Source organism: Terrapene carolina, unplaced genomic scaffold, assembly GCF_002925995.2.
Source record: "Terrapene carolina triunguis isolate 2854851 unplaced genomic scaffold, T_m_triunguis-2.0 Scaffold250, whole genome shotgun sequence".
In the NCBI taxonomy this organism is placed as follows: Eukaryota; Metazoa; Chordata; order Testudines; family Emydidae; genus Terrapene; species Terrapene triunguis.
This window is the reverse complement of record NW_020664601.1, coordinates 1,709,344-1,722,192: the sequence shown is the minus strand read 5'-3', so window position 1 is coordinate 1,722,192 and position 12,849 is coordinate 1,709,344. Positions and strand designations below refer to the sequence as shown.

General features: G+C 44.7%; 1 protein-coding gene across 1 annotated transcript in view; it reads left to right on the top strand.

The window, feature by feature from the left end:
* Positions 1 to 2,848: 2,848 nt before the first annotated feature.
* CHKA (choline kinase alpha) overlaps positions 2,849 to 12,849 on the top strand; it is a 34,610-nt gene continuing 24,609 nt past the window's right edge. The window contains exons 1-2 of the mRNA XM_024209519.3: positions 2,849 to 3,264; positions 12,730 to 12,841. Coding sequence (XP_024065287.1) covers positions 2,954 to 3,264; positions 12,730 to 12,841 — 423 coding nt within the window. The 5' untranslated portion in view covers positions 2,849 to 2,953. The remainder of the gene's footprint in view (positions 3,265 to 12,729; positions 12,842 to 12,849) is intronic.

Genomic DNA, 12,849 nt, shown 5'->3' with positions numbered 1-12,849 from the left:
AGCTAATGAACCCTCACAACACACTCCGAGCTCCTCAGATAAATGGTGGTATAGAGACATAGGTGCTGGAGGTTCTGCCGCACCCCCTGCTTGAAGTGGTTTCCATTATATACAGGGTGTACAGTTTGGTTCAATGGCTCTCAGCATTCCCACTATAAAAATTGTTCCAGCACCCTGTATAAAGAGCCATATTATTAACAAAGGGTAGCTACCTTTCCTCGTTCTCCCACTCCCCCAATGTTTTAACGCAAGAAGTTCCTTTGGGGTAAGTCCCCCAATTGGATTGTTAATAACTAGATTACTTTCAGGTTGTGTTTTTTTTCCTAGACCCAGTCTTCAATTTAACAGACCAGAGCATGCTCTCCTGATGCCATCATGAACAGGCCAGAACCAGGGAAACCATTTTGTAGCAGAGGATAGGCTGAGACATTGCCACAAAAAAAAAGGTATTTCCCCCTTTGCTTGCTCCTTGGACAAGCCAACTTGGTTTTCTACCAACAGGAGAATAGCATGAAGATTGATGGGGGCAGGTTGAAACCTGCTGGAGTGGGAAATGCACAAATGAGTCTAAGAAAGTGTGGAGGGTTCATTAACAGATTGGATAATTGTTCCTTTAGATTTTGCACTGAAATTTGGGGTCAGGAGTTGGGCTAGAGACTTAATCCCCAGAGCAGTCCAGCTAGAGAGTGACAGAGAGAAGTATCTCCGGCCGCTGCGGGGAGCCCTGGGCCCTTTAAATCCTCACCGGAGCCTGGCTCCCGGGGCTCCGGCAGCCGGGCTCAGGCAAAGATTTAAAGGGCCCAGTGCTCCTGCCACCGCGGGGAGCCCCGGGCCCTTTAAATCACCTCCAGAGCCCTGGACTGCCCTGCCCCTTGCAGTAGGCACAGCCCGCCGGGGGGCCGGCCAGGGGATAGGGCTGACCACTGGATCTGGTGCTGCTGCATATGCAGCACGCAGTTCTAGGGCACCGTGAAATTTGGGGCAATTTGGTGCCCCAAATTTCATGGTGCCCTACACAGCTGCATATGCCTAGGGATGGCCCTGGCTACTATACTGGTCCCTTGAAGCCGCCGATATTAGAAGAGCCCTCCAGCTGCTCTGATGTACGCAGTCAACCTGTGGAACTTGTTGCCAGGGGATGTTGTGAAGGCCAAAATTATAACAAGGTTCCAAAAAGAACTAGAGAAGTTCATGGAGGATAGGTCCATCAATGGCTATTAGCCAAGATGGTCAGGGATGCAACCCCATGCTCTGGGTGTCCCTACCCTCTGATTACCAGAAGCTGGGAATGGGCAACAGGGGATGGATCACTTGATGATTACCTGTTCTGTTCATTCCCTCTGGGGCACCTGGCATTGGCCACTGCTGGAAGACAGGATACTGGGCTAGACAGACCATTGGTCTGGCCCAGTATGGCCATTCTTATGTTCTTATGTATGCTGGGGGACCTGGCTGAGGGAGAGGTAGCTCAGGATCATGGCGGTGTAAAGGTGGCTTGTTCCTTTATTGCTCTTTTATGACAAGAGAAGATATTAAGTCTTAGGCAATTTTAACACTCCCTCCCACTCCACTTGAGGGCTAGGAAAGCTGCCACTGATTTCAGCGGATTAGGATGTCACCATCCCAATACGGCAAATACTGCCAGTCTTTCAAGAAAACGAAGTCAGAGCATGATATTTCTTATATTTCTAATGTAAAAAACAAATGGATTTTAAAAACAAAACAAAACTAAACTTTAAAGCGATGTACACAGAAACAAATTTTCCTCTGGAGTTCACCTTCCGGTACAGGGCAAAGGTGTGCAGTTTGTCATCCCTGTGTGACTCAACTCCAACTGAATAAGACTGTTAATTAGCCTGCATCTTTCCAGAAGAGCTTGAGCTAAAGGAACTCCTGGTTACCATGAGCCAATCTGTCCTGCGCAGCAGCAGCTCCAACAATGCTCACTGCATTAGACAGATGGCACTGCCACCCCAAGCCTAACACCCCAGGACATATTAAGTCAATTAAACACTAGCTACTGAATGATGTAATAATGTTATATTAAATTCCCAGGTGTTAAAACAAACCTAAAACAAGGTGACCTCAGCTTGGCTCCAGGCCCCCTCTTCTGCTTGTCCAGCTGTACTCAGAGCTTATCAGCAGTACACCTCTAGCTATGCCCCACCTTTTGCCTTCCTCTCCAGTGACTGCCTAGCTCTGCTAAGGCTTAATGTCCTCCCCCTCCCACACACCCACGGAGGTGGATGCTGAGCACAGCAGGAGAGCATCCTTGTGCTAGGAGGGTGAGAGAGAGATGGCGGGCACAGCTGGAGCGGGAGGACGGAGCCACACCGGGAGGGATGGAGCCTGAGTACCGAGGGGCGGGGGGGTGGGCACAGCTGGGAGATGGAGGCACTGGGGGCTGAGCTCACGAGGAGGGGGGTGGTGGAGCCTGATCACACAGTGAGGGGGCGCTAAGCCCAGAGGAGGGGCTGAGGGGCGGAGCTCAGAGGGGAGGGGGATGGAGGCTGAGCGCGGGGCGGGGGGAGGTGGGGCTGACCTTCGGGGGTGAATCACCTTGCTCTGTCTCCTCTCTCTCGCCACATCATTGTGAGGCGCGCGCGAGCCGCACCGATCGCCGGGGCAACCGAGAGCAGCCAATCGGCTGCTTGTGTGCCCCTCACAAAAGCCTGCGTTGCGGCAGCTGGCGCCGCTGCTTCCTTTCTGTGCCAATCAGGAGGCGTCTGTTGCCCGAGCCCGCACGACTGGTGCGGGTCGAGAGCCAATCAGAAAGGGCGGCGGGGGGTGAGGGGGAGGGAGGCGAAGGGGGTGTGAGTGAGGTGAGCGGGTCCGCGTGCCAGCGGGTATAAGAACGGGAAGCAGGCGCGCGCCTCTTGCATTCCGTCTGCGGGTATCGAGTCGAGCGCGCGCAGCTCCCCCCACCGATTTGCTTCGCCCGTCCGCCCGCGCTATGAAGACCAAGTTCTGTAACGGCGAAACCGAGCCCTCCCCGCTGGGGCTGCTGCTCGGCTGTAGCGCCGGCCCCGGGGTGGTCCTGCCCGCCGCGGGGCAGCCGCCGTCGCCGCCCACTCACCCTGAGGCCGAGGGCAAGGAGCTGGCGGGGGTGCGGGCGCCGCAGCACCAGCCACCGGCCACGTTGCCGCCACCTGAGGAGGAGCCCGACTCCCGCACCCGCCGCAAGGCGTATCTGTGGTGCAAGGAGTTCCTGCCCGGGGCCTGGCGGGGGCTGCGGGAGGAGCAGCTGCGCATCAGCCCCATCAGGTCAGTGCTTCCTGGGGGGCGGGGCAGGGAGCCCTAGGCGCACATCAAGGGCGCTATGGGGGCGCAGTGAGTAAGGCCAGGGGAGGGCGGGCACTAGGGAGAGGGGATGGGTGGCGGGCGCTCTGGGCCTGAGGGGGCGGGGAGCTAGTGGTTCCCCCCTCCCCCTCGGGCCGGGTGATGGGCACTATGGGGCTGAGGGGGCGGGTACCTTCTCCCACCTGCATTCTCCTTCTGGCCTGGGCATTGTAGGGAGGGCAGTGAGGGTAGGGTGACCAGACAGAAAATGTGAAAAATCGGGACGGGGTGGGGGGGTAATAGGAGCCTATATAAGAAAAAGACCCACAAATCGGGACTGTCCCTATAAAATCGGGACATCTGGTCACCCTAGGTGAGGGAAGCCCCCCTCGCTGCTTGTTGGTGGTAGGTGTGTGTGTGGGGGGGGGAAGCAGACAGACTGGCTGAGCTCTTCAGCTGGATTCTTCCTCCTCTCCCCCTCGCCAAGACGACCAGCTGCAAGGTCAGTGCGGCCAACGCACCTAGAGTCCCGAGGGAGCGGGGCAGGGAGGACCTACTTTCCTCTGCATCCTCCAAAGCCCAGGCGGTATAGGGGGCTGGGCAGCAGAAATCAGTTGAAATTTAGTAGTTAAGTCACGGTATCAAATCCAGAAACAAAGTAAAGGAGGGTCGGCACCGTTACATCTATGGCTCTCCTCTGAGCCAAGAGGAGGTGCTCTGGGTGGTTACCAAAATATGCTTCATTCCTGGCTCACCAGAGTTTGTGGGAGCTCCTGCACTGCTTATACAATTGCCTAAAAATGCTTGCACTCTACTTAGAACAAGTTTGAAACACTCAAATTGTTCTCTTGGTTTTTTGGTCTCAGTGACTTTTTTTTTCAGTGTCCAAAATTTCATTTTCTTTTCATCCTGTAAATTGAAAATGGTGGTGCAAATCCCTGCATTGTGAGTCATCTTTAGGTTTCTGTAATGCTGTGATTCAGCATGTCAGTTGGTTACTATGGAGTAACCAGGTTTGTATGGCCTGGATATGAAAATGGGGGAGTTAGAGTGTGGACTCTTTGGTCAGCAACGGTATGTAATGTATTTTGGAACTGCCCTCTAACAGTGGAAGAGAGCAGTATCTGTTTTTACATGAGTCTTAAATACTTCCAAATGCCCAAGTACCTCTGACCGTTACTGTGGTTTAAGGGTTTGCATTTTCAAAAGCCACTACGTGAAAGGGATTTGTGACTTCAAAATTATTTGCCCAACAAGTTTAAAATATTTTAGGATCTTAATTAACTTGAAATCTAGTACTGTTTAATTCTCTAACTGACCTTCAGAAGCTACACTTGTACTTGAGCCCCCTGGCACTTTTTGTGGCTCTAGAACATGTTCCATTTTAAATGTTTCTCCCTATACAGAGCACTGATTATTCAGGTTAAATGGTGGAAATGACTAGACAGAGTTGATAGAGTATACAAAATAAAATGAAGACTCTACTTGAATTTCTGAGTTACACTAAACTAAGACGGTGTCTGATTATTTTTTTTTAACTCTTTATACAGATATTATCTCTAAATTGGATGTTTTCTATAATTAGTTATTTAAACATTAAAGGATCACAGTCATTGTGGTTTCCTGATATTCTGACTTTACCTGTCCAAATGGCTGCAAATAGTCAGCAGAGTGACATTATCCAAAAGTCCTTTCATTGCCAGTTAATCGAATAATCTTCTTCCTACTGTGTTGGATACGTATTGTTTTACTCTCATCTACCCACTCATGTTGTTCTCCTCTTTGTCAACCTGCTTCACCGACTGAGGCTAAACGTTTCCATTTTGCCTCAGACTGTGGTGCTCTCTCCTGCATTTCTTGAAAGGTTTCCCTTTTGCCTTTGAGACAAGTTATCCAGGCCATTTTGCGCTGGCAGCTTTCCTCGGGAAGGGGGCTGTGACAAAAAATACCTTAAATTGTTGCATTTTGCTGGCCAGCAGTTGCACTCTACTGCCATAGAACCTCTTGGACTCCATTTCCCTCTTACGGAGAACATAGCTCTGATTCCGTGAGTCTTGGATTAACAAAATTGGGTATTCCTGTTAATGGCTGTTTATGGAAAACTGCTCTATTGACACAGTGCATCCAAGAGGCTCTGAGCACCATCATTGCCAGGAGGCGTTGGAGATGGATCGGTCATGTACTTCAGATGGAAACTGATTCCATCACCAGAGTAGCAATAAGATGGACACCTAAAGGCAAGCGAAAATGAGGCTGCCCGAAAACAACATGGCAAAGAGCTGTGGAAGCCGAACTGAAAAACCTGGGGCACAGCTGGGGAACTATTGAAAGACTTGCCAGAAACAGACAGGAGTGGAAGAGCTTTGACACCCCTAAACGCCAGAGGCGTAATAAGAACATGATGATGGAAAACTGCTACCAGTTTATATGTAGCTCCTGATGTCAGGGAGGGTCAAAATATTGTGAATTGATAGCAGAGTGAATGACGTTACTCTGGCCAATTGCACAGCTATTCAGAACAAAGTTATATGTGAAAATGACAATCATGCCATTTTTGCTCAGCTTTGGTAAACTGAGCAGAGACATTGGAGATGTTGCCTCTAAACTTTGTGACGGGTTGGATCACAGAAACCCCCTTGGGTCTGCCAACTGCTGTGCCAAGACTACTTCTGCCCTGCTTTCCCTCCCGGCTTGGGACTCCAGAGCCCTGCCTAGTTGTGCCAGACACACTTGCTGGCCACAAACACAGACCCAGGTCTGAACCACGTCCCACAAACTGCAGACTTAACTGAAAGCAGCTTAAGAAGTGTTCCTGTCTTTAACACTCAGATGCCCAACTCCCAATGGGGTCCAAACCCCAAATAAATCCGTTTTACCCTGTATAAAGCTTATGTAGGGTAAACTCCTAAATTGTTCACCCTCTATAACACTGATAGAGAGAGATGCACAGCTGTTTGCCCCCTCACCCCCAGGTATTAATGCATACTCTAGGTTAAATAAGTAAAAAGTGATTTTATTAAATACAGAAAGCAGGATTTAAGTGGTTCCAAGTAGTAACAGACAGAACAAAGTGAATTACCAAGCAAAATAAAATAAAGCATGCAAGTCTGTGTCTAATGCAGTAAGAAACTGAATACAGATAAAACCTCATCCTCCGAGGTGTTCCAGTAAGCTTCCTTTTACAGACTAGTCTCCTTCTAGTCTGGGTCCAGCACTCACTCACACACACCCCATGGTTAATGTCCTTTGTTCCAGTTTCCTTCAGGTATCCTTTGGGGGTGGAGAGGCTATCTCTTGAGCCAGCTGAAGACAAAATGGAGGGATCTCCCAGAGGTTTAAATAGACTTTCTCTTGTGGGTGGATACCCCTCCCTCCCCCATATAGAATTCCAGCTACAAGATGGAGTTTTGGAGTCACATGGGCAAGTCGCATGTCCATGCATGACTCAGAACTTGCAGGTAGCAACCATGGTTCACATGCTACCTTGAACGTCCTCATGTAGACTTCTTATGTGGATTGGAGCCTTCCAAGATCCATTGTCCATTAAGTGCTTCTTGATTGGGTACTTAACTTGCATATTTCTTTCTAAAGAAGCTGACCAAATGCCTTACTAAGGCTATTTAAAATCAAACAAGTATACTGCCAATATTCATAACTTCAAATACAATAATGACACGTGCATATACATAGGATGAATAGCTTCAGTAGATCACAACCTTTACAGAGATGTTACATGGCATATGTAGCATAAAACATATTCCAGTTATGTCATATATACATTCATAAGCATATTTTTCGTAGAGCCTTATGGGGTGCAACATCACACTGGTGAATAACCCTTTCATCTTTGGTATTGGCCTTCAACTAGTGGTAGTACTCTATTTCTCTTTCAAAGAAGGTGTTACTTTCTTTTCCCATCTGTGGCCATTAATCAGTAGCAGGGATGGTGTATGCCAACCTTTACTGAGTAGAGTAGCAGACCATAGTGCTATCAGACATCTCTCTACATGCTGACAAAGGAATCCCTGTTTGAAGTGCCAAATTATACGGTGGCACAGAAGCAGATTCATTGAATCTTGTTGCCTTTTCACATACCTTTTTTCATAGTTACATTGGTATTGTATTCAGAAGCTGTATTTACAACTTCAAGTGACTTGTCATGAGGAAAGCCTTTATTGGTCTCCTGTATGATGTGCCTTGATTAAATCTTTCAGAGATGAAGTGCATGAAACTATGCTTGGCAAGGGCAATAGTCAAGTTCAAGCTAAATGGAGTAGCACAAGGATTCCTGAACCTTGATACAGTGTCATCAGTAGAGCACCAGACTAGTACACTTCAAAATCAGTCCTTCACTTAGGGTACGTCTTCACTTACATCCGGGTCCGGATGTAAGCAATCGGTTTTCTGAGTTCGATTTATCGCGTCTGGTTAAGACACGATAAATCGATCCCGGATCGATCCCGGAAGTGCCCCGGATCGATCCCGGAAGTGCTCGCCGTCGACGCTGGTACTCCAGCTCGGCGAGCGGAGTACGCAGCATCGACAGGGGAGCCTTCCTGCCGCGTCTGGACCGCGGTAACTTCGGACTAAGGTACTTCGAATTCAGCTATGTTATTAACGTAGCTGAATTTGCGTACCTTAGTCCGAAGTGGGGGGGGTTAGTGTAGACCAGGCCATAGGAATTGTCCATCACCCTGGTTTTGTATTGTTGTTGAATTAATTTGAAAGGACTGTTTTTCCTAAGATCAATAAACAGATTATCCTGTTCTCAAGGGCTTTACAAGGGAAGTAAACATTAACAGTTTGATGTTCTACGTTAAATGCTATTTGGAGATGTAGGTAGCCCTAGTGTTGTCATGACTCTACATGGTCTGTTTTTGCTCTTCATTTGATCTCCCTTATCTTTCTATTACTTTCTTCCCCCTACTTACCTGCATGGTTATAAGTTGCCTAGTCTTTCTCCCGCCACATACTTCCCTGGATAGTTGCCAGACCACCTGGTCCTCTTCTTCCTTAAACATACAATCTGGTTGCTTTGTACAATGTTTCCTTGGATATATGTTTCCTTGGATATTCGTTTCCCACAGATAGTTCTGGTTCCAAAGGATTGCTGCTGTTTTCTGTGTAGTTAACCGCCCCAGTAGAAGCATACAGGCTGGCTGCTTCTCAGTGGTGGCTTTTTTTTTTTTTTTTTTAAGGCATTCTTACTTCATCACAAAGGGCATAGATATCTGTTGAAGCAGCTGAAAATGAGTAGCTAGTGCCATGTGAGTAGCCAGATCTCTGCAGATAAGTTCAGGAAGTGCTGATCTACACAACTTTTTTTTTTTTTTTGTAAGCCTGACATTCAAACTCCTAGGATCCCATTGAAGGTAAACCTGAGCAATAGAATATAAGAGTCTATCATGCTGTGCTTTTCCCAGACCTCTGAGCTTTTGGGCATCTGAAAGAGCTGCAGCTTTTTGTAAAGTGGTGAGATCATGGCATGACGTACAGAGTATTGATTTAACTTAATTGGTGTAATACAGTGCAAATTTTAAGGGACATAATGAAGTATAAAATGTAGTTTTAGTCTACTACTTTATCCTGGTCACTTTTGGAAAGATAAGCCCATATTACCACTGTCCCTATCCACTCTTAACAGTTATACTCCCATCTGTATTACACTACTTTTTCTTTGCTGTGAAAGGAAATTCCAGATAATGCTGATAGGAGAGGCAGTAATGAAGACATGCTGCAGAAAAGCAATATAATAGAGAGAGTGTGGGGTGAGTGAATATAAGCTTTTTTTTCCCGGAAAGCAAAGTGGAACTAGGAACCTTTTAAGTATTGCTAAGTAATGTTCTGAAATTTGTGGGAGGCAAAATAAAGGCTACAGTAATGTGTATTGCATGCTAACCTTTTCTAAAACAATTATCTGTCACCTTTAGTCATACTTTGATATTGGTGCACTTCACTAAGTAGTTGTTCCAGGATACTGGCACAATCACTTAAAGGACTGCAGGATTTCCTAAACATCTTACCCAGCTAAAATATCAACCGTAATTTAGCAGTTTTACCAAATGCCTGTATAAGTTCCTCTTCCTAAAGAGTGCCTCAGCCATTATTTGTTTAAAGCTCAGTTGTGGTCTGAAAACAAATACTGAATAATGGCAGCATGAGCTACCCAGTTTCTCAATTATTTCCTATCAGGTGTGCTCGATTTTAAAAGATTTTCTAATTGCTGTCCCAGCAAATTCAACCTGGGATCCTAAAATCAAACTTAAGCTCTTCCTTTCTCTTGTGTTACCAGTAGAAAAAGGTTCCACAGGCCAGATTTTGCCCTCATACCTGTGCAAACCTACTGAAGATAACTGGATTTCACAGATATGCAGGCAAAATCTAACTGGTCCTGCAGCTGTAACTTGGTAATCAATTCTGTTAGTCATGCTCAAGAATGAATTGAAATCACCTCACTAAACTGCTAGCTCTGCAGTGCTCACAGAAGTCAAAAGTAACAATGCATTAATCAGCCTGTTATGACTCTGAATATTGTATGCAGGGAGCATACCTGTTGAGTACGAATGAACTAGGTTTAGATAGTCATGTTTCAGGGTAGAACTGCATTTTAATTAAGACTCATTAATCAAAGCTAAGTTGAGACAATAACAAACTTTTATGTTGCATACTGGAACTTAAATGGTTGAACCAATTTATTTCAGTTTTTAAAAACAAGGTTCTCCTGGGCCCTTCTAAGCCATTTCAGTACATTGGAAATATTAAAGGATAAGACTAATAGCAAGTGGAGTATGTAGCAATAGCTGCCATTTTTGTAAAACACTGTCATAAAGACCTTTCTTTGAAATGCAGTACTTCAGACATTATGAAATTTTGTAATGAACATAGCTTTATGCATTCTAGGTAAGAGGTGATGCACATCTGTAATCATAAATTACTGAAACTTATGAAAATCCTGCAGTTGAGTGGCATCAGTTAGTGTTCTTTTCTTTCCCTCTCAATCTTTTGCTGCTGCCTTATGAATAATTTACTGGGTGGGAAAGAGACAGGTATGGTTGTCTTCAAGGTAATCAGATCACTGATTTACATATTAGAAACAAGTAGGCAATGTAGTGGTAAAGTCTTCTGTAGCACTTTGTTTAGCTTGAAATAAGTGAGCATAAATGGGGTATGATATGAGCAAGTGTTCAATCTAATTTTTTATCTTGAAATGATTTAAAGGAGGAGGTTCAATTTGCTATAATAAACTTGGTCCAGATACTGGATAACCAGGCTGTTTCCAAGATAATTAAATGCTTGAAGGCTTTCAAAAGATGAACTTGTAATCTGGGTACACAAAGCAGTATTAGCTCCAGGATAGCAAAGCAATGTGATCTTGCTGATATGGGAGAGAGAACCAGAAGTATACTGAATCTCTCCCCTTGACAGATGCCTGTCCAGCTATAGCTAGTTGAGGTACCATATTTTAATTTGACTAGATATTTGAAAGTATGCGAACTTCCTGGGGATGCTTAACTCTCAACTTTTATTTGTTCACCCAACATCTCACAGTTCTTTGAGGCTCTTGTGATTACCACTGCAAGCTGACCACCATCTTCATTTCTCAGGTTTTGCATGTTTCCCTGATGTCTTTGATCATATATTGGTATACTACCTAGCACAGTAGGATCCCAATCCTAGTTGGGATGTGAGTGTCTATGGTAATATAAACATTTAAAAATGCCAGGCTTGCTTATAGAGATGAATCCATTTGACTGTACAAGTGCCAAACTGCAGCCCTCTCAGCATCTGACAGATGCCAACTATTATCTTCCTTTTGGAACTAGAACAATTGACAAACTCATCACTCTGTCCCAACCACAAGGAACAAAAATAACCCTAGATGCTGTCCATCATTTTTAGCTGTCCCATTTATGAAGTTGAGAACCAATTCTAATATTTTCAGTTTTCATCCTATTCTACCTGCCTAGCTTTATCAACCTTGTAATTCAATTTTTTTCTTTGTCTATAAAAGGGGTATCAGACAAATATTCTGCTTGCTGTTGGACCACCAGCAGAGGAAAATCACTCCAGATGTATTCCATTTCATTTCCCCTCAATAAAACTATTGTCACAGTTGTAGGCGGTTTTTCTCCTCTGACACTATTGGTTACTCTTTAAATACAAAAATTTACATTTAAAGATGCTCTATGAAAATATTTTACTACTGGACTTCATAAGACCTAACACCACTGCAACCATAGCTACAGACTGTGTAAATCTAGTCTGTTTGCAGAATGAGCTGACATGCCATCTCACTAATTTGTTGTCCATAGATAGTTAAATAGGCCTTCTTTTAACTGATCAAGCTGCACTGGAAGTTTTTGTTCAAGTAAAATTTTAAACTATTCTAGTAAAAGGGGTACAAGCTGAAAACATATTTCGTTAAGCTTAGAGCTTCCTTTTTGTGTGGTTTTTAATCCTATCATGCAGAGCATATAGTAGAGATGTTTATTTCACAACCCCTTGTAACAGGTGCTAGTCCCACTATAGTAGGGCTCCCCAAATGAATATTCAGCTAGTTAAACTGAGAGCTAGTGCAAATCAAATTTCAATATATTTTAGATCTACAGGTTTCTGCATATGAAACTACTATGTGAAACTTTTATTTTATTTTTACTATGGGTAAGCAGGGCCGAAATCTTGCAATTTCTTTGGGGTTCTAATTAAACCATTAATTGATGGTATCCTTCAATACCTGACATTACAAGTAAATAAAGGGAGAGAGCATAGTACACAATCAAGTTTGCAGAAGTGAACGAAAACTTCTGCCAAACTTCTGTGTTCATAACTGCATGTCTCAAGATAAAATAACTCAACTTTTTTCGGTGACTGTTAAATCTAATCTTTCTGGAGGTTTAGTGCTTATGAAGAGACAAGTACAGCTTAGAACAGCATCATTTTAGCTACTGGGGGAGAAGCTCATTAAAACATGTCAGTCCTGACCTTCTTCATATCTACTATTCTGCTCATGAGCCTTTCCCCAAATAGATCCTGTTGCTGTTCACTTAAATAATAAATTGGCATTTGAAAATGTGGAAAAGTCTTCATTCCTCAGGCTAGATTCCATTCCTCAGGCTAGATTCCTCTTTAGCAGAAAAACACTGTCCCACAGTAATAAGTAAAACACCTATTTTTTTTTCTTCCCCCAAATAAAAATTTAGATTGGTCTCTAATGGCAAGCTATGTTATGAGCTGTCTTTAAAAAATTTCTTACTGATTTGTGGTTTAGTGATGTGCTGAAGAGTTTGAATTTGGTCTGTGTTTAGATCTGGTCACTCATTCCAGATCTGACAGTCCAAAGCCTTGGAATATGTACTAAAGCAGAATCTATCTATTCTTCACTGATCTGAGAGGAATGTACAGTTTTCTGATGTTCAATAGACTTTATGAACATCACCTTTCTTTTGATAGAGGTGGCCTCAGCAACATGCTGTTCCAGTGCTCGTTACCTGACACCATGGAGACGGTGGCAGATGAGCCACGAAAAGTTCTCCTCCGCTTATATGGTGCAATCCTACAGATGGTGAGTAC